The sequence below is a fragment of the Triplophysa rosa genome, linkage group LG4, assembly GCF_024868665.1.
Source record: "Triplophysa rosa linkage group LG4, Trosa_1v2, whole genome shotgun sequence".
Taxonomy (NCBI): domain Eukaryota; kingdom Metazoa; phylum Chordata; class Actinopteri; order Cypriniformes; family Nemacheilidae; genus Triplophysa; species Triplophysa rosa.
Window position 1 is genome coordinate 23,251,192 of NC_079893.1, and position 23,488 is coordinate 23,274,679.

At 37.8% G+C, this 23,488-nt stretch overlaps 2 protein-coding genes across 5 annotated transcripts; one reads left to right on the plus strand and one right to left on the minus strand.

Moving 5' to 3' along the window:
* The first annotated feature begins 11,583 nt into the window (after positions 1 to 11,583).
* Positions 11,584 to 16,188, plus strand: scoca (short coiled-coil protein a). 3 transcript variants are annotated; one of them, XM_057332203.1, is made up of 4 exons: positions 11,584 to 11,781; positions 14,084 to 14,155; positions 14,248 to 14,328; positions 14,578 to 16,188. In XM_057332203.1, exons 1-4 carry the CDS (start codon positions 11,718 to 11,720, stop codon positions 14,718 to 14,720), a joined length of 360 nt encoding a protein of 119 aa, XP_057188186.1. In that variant the 5' UTR covers positions 11,584 to 11,717; the 3' UTR covers positions 14,721 to 16,188. The 3 variants fall into 3 exon arrangements, with proteins under 3 accessions (XP_057188186.1, XP_057188187.1, XP_057188188.1); XM_057332204.1 differs by lacking the exon at positions 11,584 to 11,781 and adding an exon at positions 13,101 to 13,269; XM_057332205.1 differs by lacking the exon at positions 11,584 to 11,781 and adding an exon at positions 13,139 to 13,169.
* Positions 16,189 to 16,221: 33 nt separating this feature from the next.
* On the minus strand, positions 16,222 to 23,404 carry clgn (calmegin). 2 transcript variants are annotated; one of them, XM_057332201.1, is made up of 15 exons: positions 23,251 to 23,404; positions 22,522 to 22,695; positions 22,317 to 22,390; positions 21,920 to 21,978; positions 21,515 to 21,656; positions 21,310 to 21,391; positions 20,947 to 21,139; positions 20,529 to 20,718; positions 19,840 to 19,953; positions 18,743 to 18,899; positions 18,430 to 18,645; positions 18,200 to 18,316; positions 17,525 to 17,720; positions 17,322 to 17,434; positions 16,222 to 17,247 (listed from the first exon to the last, which is right to left on the minus strand). In XM_057332201.1, the coding sequence occupies exons 2-15, from the start codon at positions 22,693 to 22,695 to the stop codon at positions 17,167 to 17,169; spliced, it is 1,908 nt and encodes a 635-aa protein (XP_057188184.1). In that variant the 5' UTR covers positions 23,251 to 23,404; the 3' UTR covers positions 16,222 to 17,166. The 2 variants fall into 2 exon arrangements, with proteins under 2 accessions (XP_057188184.1, XP_057188185.1); XM_057332202.1 differs by having other exon boundaries at positions 23,154 to 23,404.
* Positions 23,405 to 23,488: the final 84 nt, after the last annotated feature.

The window sequence follows — 23,488 nt, forward strand, 5'->3', positions numbered from 1 at the left end:
TTTTAGGACAAAGGTTGGAGGAGAAGAAAAGAAAAAAGACATGAACGCAGAGAAGAAGACAGAAGCGAGGAATTATAGGAAGAAAGAGAGAAGAGGAGCCCTGGCAGGTGAGCTGGCAGCGTGTGGCTTGCCGTGGATCAGTGGAAATGCTCCCAGTCACGTATTGAACACGCAGACTCTTAACATAGAGGGAGGGGAGGTGTGTGGGTGTCCTCTTTTCTGCACTGTCATGACTGCACACTGTGTGTCTCCTGATTCCACAAGGAAAATCCTTTAGTATCATAAATAAAGGACACTGCACCTCGACTTCATGGCACTTCCCAGGGGTCTTTAAAACAGCAAAAATGGATTGTATTACATGTTAAAGATGCACTTGCTTTTGTCTCTTTTGTACTGGCCAATATAAAGCAATAGTTTTTGTAAGTTTAACCTATCAGACATGATTAATTTATTCTATGAAAGTCCAGTAATGGGGAGGTTACCAAGATGGAATGCGTAGTAGGGCTGTTTCGATGTTTTGCTTCAGCCAGAGCAGGTCTACATTGAAGACAACATGGGTTAGACATGTACTGTCTGACCTGTTTTAAAAATGGCCATTATTCTGCTCAAGGACCCTGGCTGGAGAATCAATAGCAGAACAGAAGACTGCAGCAGACGGTGGCAGACGAATAAAGAGAGCTAACGATTGGACTGGTCAGAGCTCTTAGCCACACTTTTGTTTGCTGCCTTTTCTTTCTTTTGGATTTTATAGGAAACCTAAACAGAAAGCACTGCATGGTCAATTTTCCAAAAGTCAGATTTTTCAAAAGTTAATTATGGATTCTGTCTATACTTTACTGCATAGTTGTTAAATAATTAGGACTAAAATTGATTTATAAAGTAAATTTGCGTATTTATGTTTTAACACGTGTATAGATAGAATTTGATTGTATTTTTAAACTAAAAAACTTGCCTTGGGGCAAGTTTTATACAATATATTTGCTTTTAATATCACCTAAAGCTAAATAAACCATCCAAATATAAGGTGTATGGTACAAAATGGAAAAAACACTAAACATTAAGTTCTTAATACTTAAATCTTAATATCATAATATTATATTTGCATTTTAATCTGTACTGTACTATTTATATTTTTATATTATATTTCAATAAAAAACAAAGACCTACATTTTTTGCCAAGACTGCAGATACAAAATACAACAAAAGCACGCACATAAACTTGAAATGGGTGCTCAACCAAAACAAAGCATGTCAGGAAAATGTGTGATAAGTCAGCACACCAAAACTCCAACAAAAATATATTTTTAAATAGACTTTTACAAAATGTGTAACGTTTCGAGCACAGCTCGAGCACAACACATTTTGGGGAAGTCTGTTAAAAAGAAAATGATATTTTTGGAGCTTTGGTGTGCCATTGTTTCATACATTTTTCTGATAAGACTGTAGATATATAAATATGCCCATAATACTGTCTAACTAAACCTTCATAACATGACACTAAACAGGTTTGTACAAAGGGGCTTCACCTTTTTACAGGCATGTGCATGCCCAAAGTGCCCTCTTGTCACGGCAAAATTTCCTCTTTTTTCTGGATCCCTCCATGCATTAAAACATTACCTTTAAAGTTCCTTTGTGTATCCCCAAAGCACTATAAACATTTTTTTAAGAAGCTAAATGTATATTTCTAATCTTGCTAAAACTGCATTGACTTCCTGAGCTGGAATTTAAACAATCGGTATCAGCAGGAGAAAGTAGATACACCATAAACGACAACAGCGTAACAGACACGGCTCGCATGAGACTGAATCCTGCTTCATCTGTCGAGGGTATTTGCCATGGTTTGATTACAATGGAAAGACAACCCCGAAACACTCAACAAAGAGACATTTCTTTTTCCCAAAAGAACAGATTTATGCATCTTTTTGTCATCTTGACAAAAGAACTCAGGCATGCTTGTGCTAATCATACTAATTAAAGAAAATGAGATGCATGGAACACTTCCCATGATTTCACTGTCCATATGCAAATTTAATTGGCATACACAATGCTGTAAACTCCAACATGCTTTAAATATGTTTTATCTGTGACAGAATGCCCAGACCAAGAGCTTCCCGAATACAAAATCTAGCAGGTGGATATGAAGATCAAGTCGACTTCTCACTAAATAAAAACTTAAAAAGAGCTAATGAAAATCGTCTATTAAATGACAGAGTTTGACAACTTTGTTTTCTTTGACGTACTATAGCTATGACTGCAATCACAGTAATGGCTGTCAAACCACTAATAACAGTATGGTTGGTCTGGTGCAATTAACATTGTTATGTAGCAACCAGGTGATGTGTGCACACAGAGCGCTTACACCGATGTAATTGCTCTATTTGTGTGTGTCTGAGTTGATGGCAATAGATGTAGAGCTACGTAGGCAAACCAAAGGGTTTAGAAGAAGAACATGATCTCACTGTTTGTTTATCCAGTCAGGCCTAGATTAGTGTTTTTCACAATTGTTGTGTTTTGACTAGTCATGCTGAGTTATGAATATTTTTAAACAGTGTCCTACCTTTGGCTATGTATTATTTTAATAATATAAGACCAGTTCCATGAATGGAGTGTCACAATTTGGAGAAATATTGGTGTCCTATTACTTTTAATGGACACAACATCAGATTCGTGTCACTAAGATTATAGCCAGAGTGTACCATAATGCAATAAATAAATGTCAAATGGCATATTTGAAATCATTGTTTGGATTTGTGCATACACTTTAGTATCTATTTTGAGAAATGTATGACCTAAGGTGCATTAGCCAAATCATTTTTTCAGTTTAAACCTTTCCAGGCCATATTGACAAGACAAATTCTATGGCAACAGAATGACAAAAAGGCTAAGAGAGGACTTTAAAGTGAAACTCATAACACTAGCACTTGTACAGTTCTTTGCAAAACATGAAATGGAGTCTATGACAGGTGAGTTGGAATCAGGTGTGTGTGTGTGCGTGTGCATATGCTAGAAAAGGATCATTTTAAGATCAGCATATGGATATAGAGAAAAAAAACGTTTTTGTGATCAAATCCACAGATCAAGTCTGTCATCAAAATACGGAAGTAAGAAATGCGACTAAACCCCCAGCACGTACACACACGCTGTCACACGCGTACCTCGACCAACCGGGATCTGTTAAATATTTTAAAGGCAATTCCATTAGTAAAATGAATTGCACGATAAGAGCGACTCGTAATAAAGACACAGGAACACATCCATTGATGTCCTCTCAATATATTCATGCATAATCGATGTGTGAAATTATTTGTCCTATTAACAACCACGTTTTCATTCAAACGCAGTAAACACAAAAATCCAAAACTGTGTCAAGATTACTCAGTGTTGGCCGGTGAAAACCCTGCGATTATTTGATCATTTGAGGACAGAGCTGCAGCCAGGACACAAACCCACGGCTTAGATTAAACTTTCTATTTAAATGCAGATATGCTCAGGAGAAGTTAAGATCCTTGTGCTTTGTCGCAACAAACATAAGAGTTCAAGTCTGTTGTTGAGATATTGAGGTAAAAGCTAGGCATTGGACTGATGTAGGCTACAATAACTTCTGTGTAATTTTTTATTTTTTAACAGCACTTGCCTATTCAAATGATACCAGTCATTTTACATCCATAAATGCATTTACATATATACAAAAACATTTTCAAATCAAATGATAAACCAGCTTTAAATTTTCACAGTCTTACAAATTTGGTTAAACCTAACCATTTGAACACGTTGGTTTAATTCAATGGATGACTGGGTTGTAAAATTATGAATTACTGTAAAATTCTAAATAAATTAAATTGCAAAATTGAGCAGGACAGGTCATATTATACCAACAATTCAATCATGGTGTTAAAGTTAATTTCCTTTTTCTTGCCAAATTTCTCAGAAAGTAAGAATTTCCAGTATTAAAATATCCCATATTAGGCAGTTCCATTGTATACGTAAGCTGCCCATTTACAGATTTAATATTTCTATCTTCTGTTCTTGAGGCCGTTTAATGCACTACACAGAAGTGAAGTGATTTGAAGCATGTTTCTTGTGTATTGGGTTTAGATCTGCATCACTTTGCGGTGCAGGCAGATTGAACCTCAGCTGGATGTCACGCTTCAAAGCACTGGAGCCAGGTTCAGTTCCTCCTCTTCCTTTTTTTTGGCGGGCCAAACGTGGGCACAGGGGCACCTTCACTCCCCGGTGTGCACTATGTTAGCATATTATCACTTGTATGGTGGCCAGCAAAGTGATTTCCATGGATAGAACGATTTTTTAAGTATAATTTAAGTTTAATTGACCCATAAAGCTATTGATTTAAAGGGGTCATATGACATGGCTAAAACGAATATTATCATTTGATTTAGATGTAATGCAATGTGTTTAGATGATTTAAGGTTCAAAAACGATGTATTTTCCACATACTGTGCATGTTTGTATCTCCTCTTTGCCCCGCCTCTCTGAAACGCGTGGATTTTTACAAAGTTCATTGCACTGAAAAGCGAGGTGTGCTATGATTGGCCAGTTAACCAGTGCGTAGTGATTGGTCGAATATTCAAAGCGTGTACAGGAAATGTAACGCCTCTTACCATATTTAGAACATCAGGTTCCAAAGCAATTGTGCTGACAGGTACGCCCACCTTACTTGCCTATACATTTGGGTGGTCTTAGTCAAATCATTTTTGCAATTTTACGTGTCTAATACATGCATGGGCAACTTATAACACACCAAAGACACAGAAAAACACGTATTCGCACCATATGACCCCTTTAATGAAGCTGTTTAACTTAAGTTTTTAAGTGTTTTTTTTACACTGTATACATTATAAAGCATATATCATATGTTAAACTACATCACTACATTTCTTAAATACATTTTTTATTTTTTTACCTTTAAGTAGGCTACGTGAACAGAATGGCACTTCAGTAACAGTAAGAAAGTACTAGATTTTTATGTACTTAAAGGACCCATTGGATGAAAGTCAAATTTTTTGTGCTTTAGTGCTATAATCGGGTCCCCGGTGCATCTAGCAATTCAGAAAACATGAAAACAAGATCCCAGTAACTTTGTTTTGGTAAGCCTCTGCAAGCATGTGAGAAATCGAGCCGTTCAGATTTCGCTCCAGGTGTGACGTAGACGCAGGCTCTTATTATAATATTACCGCCCCTTAATCTACACAATTCCTCCCACGGCGCTGCCGCCATTGTTGTTTTCACAAGCGACAGCTTTGTACGTGACGCCATGGCTAAAGTTCGTGGACAACATGCAATGAGTCCTAACCTCGGAAGAGACCGGAGTGGATTTATTTTATTTTTAGTGGAAATTCCTATAAAAACCTGCTTGTTTGCGCAAATCACTTCAAGCCTGAGTGCTTTATCAACCTGGGACAGTACAAGCAGGATTAGCTTCAAAGTTGTTCCTCAACAGCAGTGGTCACCAACCCTGCTCCTGGAGATTGACTGTCCTGAAGATTTCAGCTCTAACCCCAATCAAACACACCTGAACTATCTAATCAAGGTGTTCAGGTTTGCTTGATAATTACAGACAGGTGTGCTGAAGCAGGGTTGGAGCTGCAGTCTGCAGGACGGTCGATCTCCAGGAGCAGGGTTGGTGACCACTGCTCAAGGGGGATCGAGACCAACTGAACGAGACAAAGCTGCCGATGTAAGTAATATTTATCAATAGTCTGAATTGACGTACATATACCATATATGTGAGGATAATATTAGCATATGATAGCAAAGTGAGCTAAGTCAGTCACGGGCTAAATAGATGTTATTTGGCAAATGGGCACTTGAAGTTTAGCTGTATGTATGTTAATACATTATGTATGTTAATATGTTCAGTTGGGGCAAGCTGTTTGTTTTGCTAATGAACAGGGGTGAACACTGCTGTTAGTTTCGTTTTAAACGTCTCAAATCATTCGTCCTTAGGCTGAAAAATCTGTCACAGCATACTAGTTATGCTCTCACGTTTTGTGTGTAACGTTATAACTTGTCAACGACAAGCGCTAAAATCCACGTAACTCCGCTGAGTTCTGCAGGTGCGCATTTTTTGGATTTTAGGCAAGCATACACGCACAATGTGAGCGCATTAGGATGCGCTGTTTGCTGTGACTGATTTTTTAGTCTCCGGACTAATGATTTAAGTGAAGTGACCTATTAGTCAGATATGGTGACCCATACCCGAAATGTGACCTCTGCTTTTAACCCATCCAGAGAGTAGTGAACACACATACACCCGGAGCAGTGGGCAGCTATCACTGCAGGGGTAGGGTAAGGTGCCTTGCTCAAGGTGCCCTCAGTCGTTACCCGCCGGCCCTGGAATCAAACCGGCAACCTTCTGGTCACGAGTCCTACTCTCTAACCATTAGGCCACGACTGCCCCCCATTTGAGATGTTTAAAACGATACTAACGGTAGAGGAGTTCAGGAAACATAATTTAGCTAAACCATTGCCTTGACAGTACTACACGTGTGTTGTGTTGACAAGCCAGACGGAAGGGGGTGGGGTTCGTTTTAACTCATTATCATTTAAAGAGACATGCACCAAAACGGGTTAATGTGAGCATAGCTGTTTTTGAGGAGGCTAAAAGGGTTTTGTTTACACAGCCATTGAGTGTTTTTAAACAACATATGTTCCAGACATTCCATGAAGACCCTAATAAATCATATCAACTTGTTGAAAGTGCTCATTTAATGAGTCCTTTAAGTATTAAAGAGTACATAACTAGGGATTTTTAAGATCCTACTTTGGTTTATGGAGTGTCCAACAACAAATTTATGTACATAGGTGTAAAAACACTATTTTGTAATAGGCAGTTATTCTTACCTTACTTCTTGACTGACTCTCAAATGATTCGCTCCGTGATTCATCTGTCTAATCCCCTCCTTTCCGCTGGCCTAGTCTGATGTGATTGGTCAGATGGTCCAGTCTGCTGTGATTGGTCTCCCGCAAATGAGGCTCACGAGCTACACCCTGCGTCCCAAATCGCATACTCAATGAGTAGGTACTCAATTTCAGTAGGTACGTACTCAACGGGGCAAAATGGGTACGTACTGTTTTCCGTGAATGGGTGTAGTATGTATGTGATTGTCCGTTGTCTGCCATATTGATGATCTTCTTCTCCTTTTTAATGGCGGGGAGCAAATTACGGTTGTGGTGCATATCCGCCACCTACTGTACTGGAGTGTACATGGGCCAGATTAACCATGTGACGTAATAACAAGCGCAACAATTTAAGTTATGAGAGACAGGTGCATTAACATTAGTAATGCTAACTTTACCTTCCATGAGTTTTCCCAGCATTTGCAACATGTTTGTAATGCCTTCACAAAAGAGACGTCGGGCAGCTGCTCGATGATCTTGCCTTTAGGAGAGCACTGCTGATTTTATTGTCAAGGAATATAAGTATTATTGCTTATAACTTAAGTGTATCCTAGAAATGCAGTGCTAGCCCACACCTACACTTGTGCACAATATTCGCAGACCACCGTCGCCACCTTCGTGATTCTAACGTGTGCTCATCTATCCCTGTAACAGTCAAACAAGACTCAAGTGACCTCTGTGATTTGTGCTCAATACTGCATTTAAATGTGGAGGTAGTTGCACATGTGTTAACTCGCTGTTTATTCAACTCAAATTTTCCTGAATTCATCAACATTACTAATGGACAAAAAATATATATATATTATTATTATTATTATATATTGTTTAGTTACTTAAGTAAATGTTTATTTACATTACTTGTATGTATCTATTCAAGCAGTGAACAGTGCTTTGTACCACATATTAACAAACGTAAGCTACATTACTGTGATAGTGTATTTCATGTTGTGATGTGCTCATTTGCAATACTTATCGAGAAAACGACAGGTCTCATGTTACACAGACATTAAAAAGCGTGTTTAACATGCATATGGTTTTAATATGTCACGTTAAGTCTACTTCGAAGACGCGTGTGTGCGTGGACTGCCCCTTTAAGCTAGACATATTAAAACACTGCATTTTCACAGCAAAATCAAAAATGTACTAAACTATGTAGCATCTTACAGGTTAACTTTATGCTACAGCACTTTAACAAATGCGACTGCAACGCCAAGAGAAGCTTTGTTGGCTAGTAATAGTCACATTTGAAAACACCTGCCTCGCAGTTCTCCGCCATGCTCCTGTTTGAACTTATCAATTCCCGTGGGCTCATGGGATATAGTAGTATCCCAAGTATCTGTCGCTGGGTGCTTCAGAATGTGGGCGTAACCAGTAAGCCATCCTCGAATTTCTCACCTACACTTTTATGAACACTGAGGGACATATATTGTTTCACATACTATATAGGATGTAAGTAGGCGATTTCGGACGCCACAGTAGTATACACACGTCCAAATCTCGTGAGAAATAGTGCACCAGGCGTAAATTTCTCGCCTACTGTCTTATGAATACTGAGGTTTGGGACATACTACTCTTTCGCCTACTGCTTTTTGCCTACTATATAGTATGACAGTATGCGGTTTGGGACGCAGAGTCAATGTTTGGGGGAGAAGAGAGAAATTTTCAAGGGCAGTCCTAGCAAAACATAGGCGGGGACTACAGTATATGTAGTGACGTAAATCCGCGGTGGTTCGCGAATCGGACAAGGGATGGCTCGTTTGCGTGATTCAGAGTCGACTCTCTTTTTTTCCAAGCCAATAACTTTGTTATTCATTCACTTTAGGATTTACAACTTGGCAGACTGCTTACATTCACACACGGCAACATTACACACTCCACGAAATGTAATTTTCATGATCTCATGTTATGTACTCTTTAAAGCTTAAAAACATGTGAAAAAAATTGTTTATGAAATGTAGTGAAGTAAAAAATATGATATAGGCTTTATAATGTTTTAATGTATAAATTAAAATCACTCTAATAAAGTATAGATATTTGAAAAATGTACTAGAGTAGAATACAAATACTTAAGTTGTCCATCTCTGCACAATTTCTTGCAATGTATTTTATATGCCAATAAATATATATGTAGCAATACTCCTTATTTATTTGTGCTGAAAATACCTGTTTTTTATTTTCAGAAGTTATTTGAATTTTATTTTGCGAAGATATTTCAGCTGGAGGGCCTCACCTTCTGCATTCTACACCCATGATATTATATTACACATCATGCAACAATAAATGTTTTAAATTGTTGAATGCTGAATCATTTTTACATGACCTACATCTTGCTACCGAGCACTGATTCTATATCTTGTAGTTATCACATGATTCCAGAAAATGCACAATATGTAAAGTGCAATATAAATTTCTTTCACATGTAATATGACTGCATGTATGTATTTTTAACACGGACATTTACATTTAATCTTACTTTACAAAAAGAGTAGAAACTGATGGATAATTTTATGATAAGGAGCATCAAAGTTTGATTTTAACCATTAATTTTACTATAATTGTACCATTTGATATGGCCTTACTCAGTCAATATTACAGATATTAAGGTTATATTTTCAAAGAATGTTCTTTACATCATGTCGAATAATAATATAACAAACAGTAAATCACAAAAAATTACTTTAGCTGGGTTTTCACAGACTGAGTCTCATATTAAACTGGACTAGCACAGCAGACAGATTCAAACTCACATTATATCTGGGGAAAGAGCCCACTGCAGTACGTTCTTGGTAAAATGCTTAATTACAGATCTTGCAGTGTTCAAAAAATAGCATTAATTCTCATAACTCTGCTGGTGTTCCTAAACCCAAAGCTGATCTGGGATCTGTATATGGTAGATTGTTGCTGGTTGTTATGCACAGTGCAGATGGGTTGAGCCTGCTTTACAAGCATCAAGAGAGCCACTGCCAACCGCGGGCATCTGTTAACTCTCCGTTCTGAAATGAGAGAGAGAGAGAGAGAGAGAGAGAGAGCAAAAGAGAGTGAACAAGAAATTGCCTATACATCTCCATTAGTGTTTATACTTCAGTCTGCACCACTGTCACTTATTGTGCCATTTTCTATCTGTCAAACTCGTCTCGTCTGTCAATATATCATTTGTTCCCTCCATCCTTCTGGTTTTCCTGTGCTCATCTCTACCTACATCATACTCTCCCAAATTCCTTCCTTCTTTTTTTTGGTTATATATCCGTGGCTCTGCTTTTCATCTGACACATATTAGATGTGTGTAGACTGTGCAAGGTTTTCATTAGTGTTAAATGAACAGTGTTTCTCGGCCGTGTAATCGTTGCCTTGTAAATGTTTAGGCCTCCACCGATTTATAAGTGTGTGGCCCTTCTGTTGAAAATCCCAAGCTGCTAAAAAGCGCTGTTGTTAAATTCATAGGTATTGGCCATAAAAAGATGTGATTATATCAAAAGCACTTTCTCAAGGTTAGATAAACTTTGTGCAATGCTCACTTTCCATGAATGTCATCGAAGACCCAATCTGAAACGTAACTACAGTTTAGTATTCACAAAAAAATATAAAGCAGTCAGTATAAATGTTGGTGATACGGATTTTAATTGTCATTGTTTTTTATATTTATTAACACACAAAAATCCATCTCATTAATAATCTGGGATCACATATGTCAGTCTATTTATTTTGACAAGTATTATTTGTATTTCATGAGAACTGCAAGAGACCAACACTGTAAAACAGTCAATTCCTCATTTACTGTAATTTATGACCGCTTTCAACCACTAGATGGCACTTCACATATACTTTGCCATTTGCATTACAAAGCTCTGTTGGAAACAAGACAAGAACCCAGATAATAACAATGATTTTACAGATATAATATGAACAAATAAAAACAAACTTTACTATAGTACATATTTTATTTAAATAAATTAATGTAATGCATTGCATATACATACACCATTATAGCATAGGCTAGTCTGGCCCACCATTTAAAATTGCTAGCGTATAAAAATTCTCATCTTTTCATTTTTATAATATTTTGTGTTTGGTTTATTTGATTAATATAATTTAAATAAATAATACCCATAAAATCAGGATAGAATTCATAAATGTACAAAAGGAAAGTTTTGCTAGGAAACTTACAATGAAAGATGCTTTGTCATGCTTTTGCATTATAGACAATCCAGCGCGTTTTCTTGTGAAATACTTGCAGAAACTTGCCTATACCGTCAGGTTAAACTGAAACTGTACCTTCACTGATAATCAAAGCATCAGAGAGACTCATTTCAGTAGCTTGTAATAAATACTCCGGGTTCTTTTACAACACTGATCAAAGTGCAAACCAATTAGACCAGTGTAGTTAAAGCGCTGCCATGTGGTTCTGTTTGTGTGAGCCCATCAGACACTTCCTTTAGTTAATGTGTCACACTGTAGCACAGATGAAATAAAACAGATGGTGCGAGGAGGGAAGGTGAGTGCTGTATGTGTGTGGGGGGATCTCTCTGTAATCTGAGAAAGAGCACAAGCGAACTTTGGATCTCACAGCAGGCGTCGCCCTAGGTCTTCTATGGCTTTGTTACCCAAGTTGCCACACAGGTCTGGTCGGTAACCGTGGTGATAGTGAATAATTGAGAGGGTACAGCCAGACAAACACGGAGCACTATAGGAGAGAGAGAGAGAGAGAGAAAGAGGGAATAGAAGAGAAAGATAAATAAAGATTCAAGGACGTTTAACTAAATCATTTAGTATAGAAAACTTTTTGACACACTTATTCAGCGATGGAGGGAGACGTGGATGAAGATGACGGGACTTTTATTAACATCTCACTAGCTGATGATACAGGTAAGATTTCCACATATCTTGTCTTAAACCTGTTTGAGTTGTTGTATTGGAGGAACTGATGCACTAAAGGAACTACCTTGTGTCAATAGTGCACAAAACTTGTACCTAGATTAGCATGCAGGTGTGTGAGTGCACATTTAATTGATATAAATCTATAATATAAATGATTTGATTTGGCGTTGTATGGTTATGTTGAGGTATATTCTGGTTTGGACAATAACATCACTGTCTCACAGTGATGTGTGTAGTTTTGTAGTCTGACTCTGAATGGTGAGGCAGTGTTGTGTTGACACAGGTCAGAAATCTCACTTGCCTTATAGGAGGCAGTGAGTATGTATACTTGTGTACAGAGACAGGTTCACACTAGACACACATGAATACATTTGAAAGTAGCTAGTGTCAAAGCAGGAAGCAGAACAAATGCTGCATATTTCAGATGATTCATGTCTATTCTGAACATGAGTAATATTTAAACACTCAAATATCCCTGATCGTACATGTGAAGAGATGAGGTCTCTTCTGTTAAAGGAACAGTTCACCCACAAATAAAACTTGTATTTGATTCTTTTTTCTGTGAAACACAAAAGAAGATATTTTGAGAAATGTCTCACTGGTTTATATGTCTATATGATGGAAGTCATTGGGGCCCAGTATTTGCTTGGTTACCAATGTTCTTCATCATATCTTTCTTTTGTGTTCTGCAGAAAGTCATACAGGTTTGGAATGACATGACGGTGAATAAATGAAAGATGAATTTTTTTCAAACAAAATAAACAAATGGTATTACCTTGGTGCCATGTTTAAACAGTCTTGGTAATTTTGTTGTGTTTATGTCAGTGTAATTTTATTACTTCACATTTTTGTTCACTAAGTGCACAGCAAACATTAAGCTAATAATGACCTGCTACCACAATGTTCAGTATATTTCCCACAATGCAATGCAATTTTAAAATCCAATATTATCTATAATCTATCTAATCTTATTATTTTATTCTTAACTCGTTATTTGATTGGAGTGGCTAAATTTAACACGAAGTGGGGTATTATCTTGGAAAAAATAACCATGGTTTTATTATAGTAAAATTAAACCATTTCCCCTGGTTTTTGGCAGATTGATAACCCTTTGTATAACCATAGTTAGTTTAGCTACAAATGTCACGATTAAACTATTATTACTTTAATTAAACCATCTCTGTTACTACTGTTGAAAATTGTGGCATAATGTTTTTGTTGTTCACTAATCTGATCAAAATTCAACGTGGTATATCAAGAGAACAAAGCATAAGGTTAACAGTGAACTTTGTCTCCCTCTGTCGGCGTCTTTCGGCAGTGCGTGTGATTGTATGGGTGGATGTGTGTGTGAAGGAGAGAGAGAGATAAGTGATGAGGTAACGGACTGTCTGTATCATTTACCTGGAGTATTGTATAGCAGGCTCGATTCTTTTTGATCATCTTTAATAACAGTGAAACGTTTATTTCCTAAATTAGGTAAGGATGTGTGTCTGGAACAGCGTATCTGTTTAGCATCTTAAACATGCGATTGTGTTTAAACCGTGTTTAGAGATGTTAATGTCACATTGGACTTTTGATTTGGTTAATTCCGTTCTCTTAAATCGGATGCAAACAGATATGTTATCGCTAGAATGTCCTAACGTTACCTGTTTTTGTTTCTCCTGGTGAGTCGACTCATAGCGGCCTGTAATGCGCGAGGTTGGAATTTATACCGAGTAACTAACGTTAACTTACGTGGCATGGGTTAAAACTAAAAATAATTTGATATTGCGACTTGAAATGATTAAGAGAGAATGTTAAGCGATGCCAGATTATGGCGATTCTAGCTGTATGTGAGGTATGGTATGTTAGTATCACGCTGTTTTGTGTGTTAGCCACTTGCTAACTTAGCAAACAGTTATTTTGTTTGTGAACGCCTTCGACGCAGGAATTACGACGCACTGGGACTTTAAAATAGCTCAGCATGGTTTCTTACCAAACCACCTTAAATCTAGTTAATAACATGCCAATAACTATTTATTTTCTATAAATGACCCGTGGAGGAGAATTGTTGTTGTGCCCCACACTAGAAAATGCTGCTCGCTCACAAATCACTACAATGGTACTTAAACAAATACGAGTGTTTAAGGAATACCATACTAAAATATCATAATACTTCAAATACTACCTTGAAATATACCCTAGTAATTTGTAGTTGGTACATGTTCATAGTTTGTTTAGTGGCGTGTGTGAAATGAACAACAATGACCCCTCATGTTTGGGAAATAACATTTAAAGACATTTCTTACAGCTGAAGGAGAACCAACAGTAGTGCGATTCAGAATAGAAGACCAATACAGAACCATGAACTGTGAGATTGACGGTAAACTTCAACCACAATTCCATGCCATTTTAGTAGTTTTATTTTGTGGTGTTACATAACAAGTGTTTGTGTGTCTTTGTGTATCTTTTTAGGAGATATGGAGAATCAGGTTGAGCAGGAAGAGAAGACCAGGCTTATTAACCAAGTGCTGGAGCTTCAGCACACACTTGAAGGTATACATCTTATAAACTTTTTTGGACATTACCAAACATTTTCACACCTTTTATCATATTTAAAGTGAGTGGTGTCCTTACGCTGTTTTGTTTTGAATCCAAGCATACGCTTTGCAATACAACACCCGTCACGTTGCTGTTTGTCCTCAACCGAGACTACTTCCATCCACTCCGGCACTATTAATGGCTGACTGGAAAAGCTAAGTGATGCACTCTAATGCATTCTGTCCTTTCTGTCTCCCTCATTAGATCTGTCTGCGCGTGTGGATGCGGTAAAGGAAGAGAACCTTAAGCTCAAATCAGAGAACCAGGTTCTTGGGCAGTACATTGAGAACCTCATGTCCGCCTCCAGCGTGTTTCAGACCACCGATACCAAAAGCAAACGGAAATAAGAGATCGTTGGATCCTGTCTACATAGTTCCTCATCTCTTCAGCATTCATACATAATAGCCAGAACATAAGCCGCTGTTTGTTTTGTATTTATTTGGTATTTTGTTTTACAGTATACTTAAGCATCTATCAGCATGGTATGGTTATTACTTGAATGGGCTAAACAGACTGTCCTTTAGAGATGGGGGAGGAGAACCCCCTGCGATATTGTTTTCATGGTAAGCATATCAACATATGCTTGATTTTGTTTGACCAAAATCTAAACGCTCAGATAATATAACTTAGCAAAGCACTGAAGTCTAGTGTTGTTGAGTAAAAATAAGATTACAATTAGTCAGTTGTAAGACTAACCATGAATAATCAAAGTATTAATGTGACCAGGATTAGGCCGATTTCCATCCCTTTGGCTAACAGTGTTACAAGTTGGGAAAGAATGCACAAAGCAATGTGTGATCAGATAAGTACAGAGCGTGTGTTGTTGCGCCTTCTGTTCTGTATAATGAATTTCATGAATGAACCAATTTGAGACCCTCACATCAACATTCAAACCTTTTAGAGAGAAAAGCGACAAAAGCGTATTTTTTTCATTACAGTTTGATGTAAACGACAATGCTGCATAAAGCACATACACATCTGATGTGTATTATGGTGTGCACAGAGATGATCACTTGAAAGTGCATGACATCCTTTAATTATGTTTTATGCATGGTTTTAAAAAAAAGAGAATGGATAAATGAATGTGTCAGTAACACTCAGCCCATATGCCATTTACCTGTACTTTATATTCTTCAAGTCTTTGATATTTGGATGTACTGTAGAAACTTTTCTAACTAGTGCACAAATGTGTGGGATCAGTAGATTGAAATGGCTTGTGATGTAAACTGCAGCACTATGTTGGAGAAGACACTATTCATGCTTGAATCTATAAGATCAAGGGACCCAAATATTGGAAGTAAATGGACTGTCTGGCTTTTACTGTTTGTAGTGAGGTTGAGACTGCTGAGTGAAATTGATCAGAGTGATCTGAAAGCTACGGAAGCCCATTCTGCCCCATAAAAATAAAAACAATGCTTTGGTAACTATTAAAATGATTTTAGACTGATTAAAAGTCTGTGATTTCAGATGTTTTACTCATAATTAACTTGTATCTCATACTAAAGAATTTTTTCTAAAACAATCTTTGAATGTGGTGGAAATGGGCTTAACCTCAGGAAGCGTTCTGCTGGTCGAGTGACATTTATAAATACAGATGCTCTTTGCTCAGATTTTGCTAATGTGAAACATCTGTCAGTATAAATACAAAGAACACAAAAGGATCTGCCACAGATACCGGCTGCGACACTACTACATCATTTTTATTTTTCGTAATTTATGTTTGCAAGCACCCAATGTAAGATACTGCCTGTTCTGAAAGTGTACATTTTATTTTGTTACGATTATGCCTTTATTAAAATAATTTCCCTTTGCATACACTGTGTTTCTTGTGAAGTCATGACAACAGAGCACATTTATAGTAAATATTTATTATTTCCAAGAGCAATGAACAGCTTGCAAACGTGTAAACAAAAGGCTGTTCTCCTAAGGCTAAACACGTAACCTAAAAAAGCAGAAAAACAAAACTATTCGTTTGTGTCTGCTTTCAAACCTCAATAGTTTCATACATGTTGGTCAGTCTAACGTCAAACAGGAATCGGCGGGATAGTTTTCAGTGTGGTTACTATAGCCTGTGGTTAGTGTGTAGGTGATAACGCTGACCTGGGATCAGTTTTGACTGTGCGTAACGACTTGAACGCAATACTGATCCACTCATAGCACTCTTCTGACTTAGACGTTTCGCCAAAAACAGCCCCTTGTCTCACAGAGCTCTTCTCCACAGCCTGCTTACTGTGGCAATGCGGTAGAAAGCTAGATTTAAAAGTCCTATGCCTAATTTCAATTGCATCTTTTGTCAAACGAGGGACAAACAATAAATACGACCAGTGTGATTTGATCATGTTAAAAAGCTCTTAACTTAGAACACAAATAACTGACCTTTTTAATAACTTAAAGAACTAAGATGTAGATGTTATCATAAACTAGTTTTTCTTTCTAAAACGCCACTATATTTCCCTTCACGGTACTCTGATCACTTACAGTACTAGCAGGGAAATGCAGGCCCGATACTACTCCTTGAATTGTAATCGAAAAAGGAAAAAAATAGGAAAGAAGTCAGAGATAAAACTCAGCAGGGCTGACGTTTGGATCTAAATCCAAACTGTAACCGATAAGAATGAAGCGGAAGACTTCAGGAAGGGAGGCGAGGTGACATCAGATGAATGATGGCCTCTTCAGTAGAGCGGCTAGGGTTGCCGTTTTTTTGCATGCTAAAGGGCATACTGCCGAAAGCATGCAGCAAAAAAGAGGCAGAGGAATGAGAAAGGAGGGAAAACTTGGGAAAACCATGGGTCTTCAGTCCTTCCGTACTTTTCTCTTTCTGACAGCTTTGGGTTCTTCTTCTGAGATCCGAGTTCCTTCGTCAGCATCCTTCATCTGCAATAAAAAAATTGTTTATAAGCTTATCCTTTATGATAAATCCAAACTTAAGCAACTATTTGAACTCTTACTTCATCCTCTGAAGGCATGGCATTTGGCTTACTGGCCTCTTCCTCCTCATCCTCATCTTCTGTATCTCCTCCATTTTCCAGCTTCTTCTCAATCCCATCACCATTCTCATCCGCTGGTGAGTAACAAAGATGAAACATTAACAAGATAATTATTAAGTAAAACAGTGAAAGAGAATAAAAGGATGACAAATCACTTCACAAACCAGCAGCATCAGTTGCATCCTCTACTTTTGCATCCTCTACTTTCGCATCATCTTCATCCTTTCCTTTCTCCTCCTCTTCGTCGTCGTCCTCCTCCTCCTCCTCTTCTTCTTCTTCTTCTTCTTCTTCTTCCACTACGTCCTCTGGTACTGACTTGGGCTGGTCAATTTTCTTGTATACGTAGTCATCATTTGACTTCTGCAACTCATACAAATAAGTGTGAGCTGAGATCTTGAAAGGATAATGAGATACTCAAATGTTGGTCAAGTCACCAGAGTACATTGCTTAACTGTCTTTTGTTGCTAAACCAGAAATTGCGATCAAAACGCAATTAATGTTAATCCGCTTTGATAACCTTCAATGAGGTATGCAAAACCCACTGTCAAAAAACTCATTTGTAAATCCCTTTGAATAAAAGCGCCTGCTCAGTGAATACATGTAACATGTAAATGTGTGTTGATAGCGAATTTGTTTTTTCTACTCTTTTTATGTTACTTTAACAGTAGGAAAGGACAGAAGCGCCCTATTATGCTCAAAGTAAATTGTGTAATTAATGTACTGCACACAAGAATCTATATGATTCATATAAAAACAGCAAAATATTTACAGTCTGTAATGACAGCCAAAGTGTTTACTTTGGCATTCATCACTGCTTCATTTATGTATTCAGTCCTTACCTTCGGCCAGCAAAAGAGCACAGCCAGCCCAATAGGCAAACCAACGGTAAGAATGTAAACCACCCACAGCCAGGGCCTTTCCTCAGCAGCCAGCGCCAACTGACTCAACACTCCAGGCTAAGATGGAAAGAGACAGTCTTCTTGAGTATATTAACCAAATCAAAAGCAAATAAGCCATCATGCAGATAGCGAACATGCAACAGAGCTCTGTGTGAGAGACAGAGACAAACCTCGTTGGCGCTAGCAACAAGCTTTTTCAGTCCCCAGCTGTCTGCTGCCCAGCGGTCTGCCACTTCCTTCTCAGAAGTAATAATGAAATTATCAAAGTAAATGTCAGAGGTCATAGACCAAAGCTCCAGACCCACAGCTCTGAATGACACCATTCGAAACGGGTGAAGATCCTCGTAGTAGTCAGGGTTTGGGATCTTTCGTGGACTCCACACACCCTGTGAACATTTAGATCACATTATTACAGCAAAGATGTAGGAAATGTGTGACATAGCTTGATATAATGTGTAAATTTATGATTTTAGATGCTGGTACCTGGTAATTGGGGTTGTCTATGAGATGTGCCTTCCATTTGCCCTTATACTGAGGATTATTAATCATGGGTGGCTTCCATTCACCGCAGCCCGGAGCAGTTTCACACGCTGGGTTTGGCACCTGAGGGGCTTCCCATTCTCCATCCATTTCCTCATCCCTGAGACACAGAAATAACATTAATGGCAGTAAATAAAAGAAGCAAATCTGATAGCAGCATAACTGGAAGTAGCACAAGTATTATTAATATGTCATAAGTATTACAGATGATTGTCTGATAACTATATTAATACTACTGCTTTAGCAGTTCCTACCAAATTCTGTCTCTTTGGTAGTGCAGAATGTGGGAAGCTAGTGGGTACTCCAGTTCATTAGAAAGTTAGAGCTTCCCCACCCTGATCATGTTTTTTCAATAACAGACGTGTGCCAAACAAACATAACCTGTCCTTACTGTAAAAACACTGTAACAGATAAACCATTATACAAGTCAGTCTGTTCTGGAGTGTCCAGCAGTTTCTTGCAGACTGGAACCCAGTGTTTAGTTACAAAACAAAGGGGTTGTTTTGGGCTTTTGTTCCAAGAATGAGTGTTCCACAGGTATAACTACTATTCTAAATCTTAAGTATGAATCATCATCTAGTGTGTCCTCTAAGGCACTGCACATACTGTAGAAAAAGACATTTCATTCATGCATCTAGTCGCTGACACTGGTGCCCCCCAGGGCTGTGTGCTGGGTCCATTTCTATACTCTCCATGTTTGTGGACAACCACCATGCATAAGACCTTATTAACAACCTATTCTGGCATCCTGCCCACAATCTTATAATAATTATAATAGGTTTGCCAGTACAGTTATGGTCCTATCTATACCACATTAGTTCTTAACCAAATCATTGACCATGATTTTCAGCTCCCTTAAATGTGAAGACCACATAACTGTAGTTACAAAACCACACTAGCGGAGGACGTCATTCCCAAGTGCTCAAAATTTACAGTGGCAAATAAACATGTCCTGATTATAACCCCAACTCAAACAGTGAAGCTCCTCATGGAACATTAACACAAGGCAATGGATCAAAGGAAACAGTTGTTGTTCTTACCAGTCATCTGGTTTTTCCGAGGTGGGGTCAGACACAAACTCTGGTTCATCATCCAGCCACCCATCTGGCTTCACTGCATCAGGGTCAGGAATCTTAGCTGGGGCATCCTCATCCCTAGAGAGAGATAAGAATAGGAGCCTTAATACACTGTTACTGCTATTCTTGTGACAAGAACACTTGATTCCATTATCAGTTCATTACTTGTTGATGAAACCCAGATGTACATTCATACTTGAAAACTCAAAAGATAACATGCTTGGCTTGGGGTTGGCAATCTGTGGTTGTAGCAAGATGCATTCGCAAACAGCATTTTGCATGCAAGGTTGTACTTTTTTATGTTAAGGACACTGCATCTACTGCAACAACATAGCTACCAATCTTTTTCCAATGACATTTACTCATTAACCTATAACGTTTTCCATTGAAACTGCTCAAAATGGAATAAAATACATTTACACCATAGTACTACTATCATTATCTGTAAAGCAGCTTTGTGAAAAATGCTATAAAGTGCCTCTAAAGACGACATAATTCTCTGTCCAAATACACTTAACCAAGGCATTTCTAAAAATAAGTCGTCACAACATGTAGCCTACTGTTTCACAAAAAAACTTTCTAAAACAAATACTTACAATGGGGGAAAAAACTAAATACTTGATTTGCATTTTGACTTGGCTTAATATTCTCACCAGTCATCAGGTTTGACTGCTTCTGGGTCGGGGATTTTGGCTCTCTCATCCCAGTCCTCAGGCTTTGAGTCTTTGGGATCATCAATCTCTTTGGGAGGGTTCACAGGTGGAACGACATCTGTCAACAGGCTTCCTTTGCAAACACTTGACTGGTCTATAAAGACCTCATAGCTATTGTCTGGATTTAAAACTGAGAAAACAGAACAATTGCACATGTCATCATTAAGTAATTCAGCATTTATATGTTGTTTTTTATTTTATTGAACAACTTGACTGTCAGTTCCCCATTTTTTAAATTAATTTATATTCAAACACTATAACACTTAAATAAATAAAAAATTCTAGTCTGTATACACAAATACAGGTAAATTATTTTGTTTAGATTTCAACATGCTTTTTATTATAAAAGTAAGCACACCAAGAGTGTAGAGGTGAGTCTTTTTATCCGTGTAGAACTTCTTCAGATCAACATCAGGTCGTTTGGCATGTTTTTCTTCTATATCTCCATTAAGGGGATTTGTATGTCTGAAAATGAAATGCAGTTTGTGGTCCTCTCCACATTTATCCGGCCCAAACATGATGCTGTATGGTGTCTTGTCATGAAACTGCTCCTATGATTCAAAACAATTAAAGGTCATTTCACTTATTTACATCCTTTTGTATTTGAAATCTGTATTGAATACAGTGTTTATTTCTCAAAATAGCAATAGATAGTGGACAGTATTTTACCACACACTTTTGTTTTAACAATATGAAGCTCTCAATCGAGCAATGAACTTACCAGGTCCAAGTCTTTTGAGTCTGACAGAAGCTTGATGTAAGCACCTCCACAGTCAATGCCATCTTGAAAATTGACCTCGTACCTGCACAGATCAGGTTGTCAGAATGCAAAAGCATTATATTTGAAGTGTCACGAAGACATCATACTAATCTAAATAGCTGTACATTTAACTGTTCCAAACAACCTGTAAAAGAAAAACACTCACTGGACAATGAGAGGCATGTTCTTAAAGACGAAGGGTCGGTTAAGCGGAGCAGCAATGGCGTGGTGCTTAGCACGGGACGTCAGCACCAAACCCAAATCACCTGGCACCTTGTTTTCCTTTAGGGGTTCAACCTCCCATTTACCTAGGCAAATGATAAAATAATCACAAAAATATTCAGTGAAAAGCAGAAGCTCACATTAAATTTTATTTTCATCCAAATTTATAAACAAACATTGATCGATACACTCTGGGTGCGTTTATATTTGGCATTAACATGCGATCTCGGTGATCCGAACAAGCAGATCGGATCTTCAGACAATCAGGACACAGCGCGTTTACACTTGTCATCAAGTGGCTTCCACATCTGGATAATGTTATCGGATTAAGCAAAGCTTAAAAACTAACCGTCATATTTTGCAATATCTTCGTCGGCATCCTCCTTCATTGTTTTAGAGAGCTGCCAGCTGCAGAAAACAATTATACACCATGAAAATCCAACAAATAGACGAGAATTGTGTAAAAAGGATTACACTATTAAAGTGACTTCTAAACTTTGGATCAAATTTTTGACTCCCTTCTAAACCTTGGGTCAAATTTTTGAGATTATCTGACAATAGTGGAAGTTCCCCTTAGGTCACATTCAGAATCTACTGACAGCCCTCTCAATAAATTTAAAAAACTGTAAATACTAACTACATTCATCATATGTAACAGTTATAACTCATTATAAACAATTATTTAATAATAATAATAGTGTTTATGAAATACACTGATCAACAACATTTTGCTAGGCTTCACAAACCTGCTTAAAGAGCCATCATCAAACGTCTCGGCGAAGAACACATCTCCTGTCGGAACTGGGGTCTTGTATGTTACCTGTGCATATCAAACAGCCTAATGAATATTTACAATAACACATAATTTAATATGAAATCAAACAACTTAGCCTTCCTCGTACATAATTTCAAAATAATAGCTTTTTATTTTAGTAAATAATATTGTCTGACCTGGAAAGAAACATTAGTGTCTGCCTCAGTGTTCTCGCTACTGTCTGTCTCCATGTCCACATTAACATCCTCCACAAGAGCATCATCTTCGTCCTCCAGTTCCTCCTCCTGGGCCCAGGTTACTATGGAGATGGACAGTAACAAAAGACACGTCCAACCCCAAGGCAACCGCATCTACAAAAGAAAAATTCAAAACAAAATAAGTTACTTGTTATCTTATAAATAACTTCTAAGTGAAATAATCAGCATCAAAACGTTTAAAGCCTTCTCATTCTTAATTGAGAAGGAGCGTCCGATTCCATGACATTTTGCCCCCGCTATTGATCGACACATCTGCCATCACAAGGCAACATTTTTGTCTAAAGATTCAGTATTTTACAGTAAGGTTTCGTGTCTGATCAACTATTGACCGTTATACAGATTAACTTAAGCAAAAATGCAACATTAGCTCCGAGATTTACCTGTTTTACTAAACTAAACAGAAACAAAACAGGTGTTCTTCGATTTTTTTTCGTCAAACAAAATTAATTTTATCCAGTTGGTTTTGGGTAGTTTAAAATAGTCAAAAATAGTCTTCCCTTCATTAACAAATACGATTTTATCATCATATACTAACTAGCTAGCAGCTGTACCGTTAGCTGGATGACGATGGTGATGAAGATTATGTGTCCGCCTGCGTGATCAACAGTTATTGTGTTGGACAGTAAACTGCTCGTCTTCTTCGCTTACCTTGTCCAGTTCAATAAATATTTGCAATTTGTCGGTCAACTGAAGTTCAAACGGATAGTTTTGTCAGCCAGTGTTTCGGCGCGAAGAGACTGCTATGAATGAGAGCGATAGAGGGTGTTATCTGAACGCGACTGATGACCGCACCATCGTGATAAAACCACTTCCGCGTTACCTATCAAAATAAAAGTCCATTAAACCTCAGTTCTACACAATCCTTCCGTTTAATTAATGTATTCGC

Excerpts from the sequence above, each read along its gene's own strand:
- scoca (XM_057332203.1), top strand. The coding sequence starts at position 11,718 with ATGGAGGGAGACGTGGATGAAGATGACGGGACTTTTATTAACATCTCA. Across the intron at positions 11,782-14,083 it reads CTCACTAGCTGATGATACAG|CTGAAGGAGAACCAACAGTA; the intron begins GTAAGATTTCCA and ends CATTTCTTACAG. Across the intron at positions 14,329-14,577 it reads GCTTCAGCACACACTTGAAG|ATCTGTCTGCGCGTGTGGAT; the intron begins GTATACATCTTA and ends CTCCCTCATTAG.
- clgn (XM_057332201.1), bottom strand. The coding sequence starts at position 22,695 with ATGCGGTTGCCTTGGGGTTGGACGTGTCTTTTGTTACTGTCCATCTCC. Across the intron at positions 21,140-21,309 it reads ACTCAAAAGACTTGGACCTG|GAGCAGTTTCATGACAAGAC; the intron begins GTAAGTTCATTG and ends TTTGAATCATAG. Across the intron at positions 18,646-18,742 it reads TAGACAACCCCAATTACCAG|GGTGTGTGGAGTCCACGAAA; the intron begins GTACCAGCATCT and ends AAATGTTCACAG.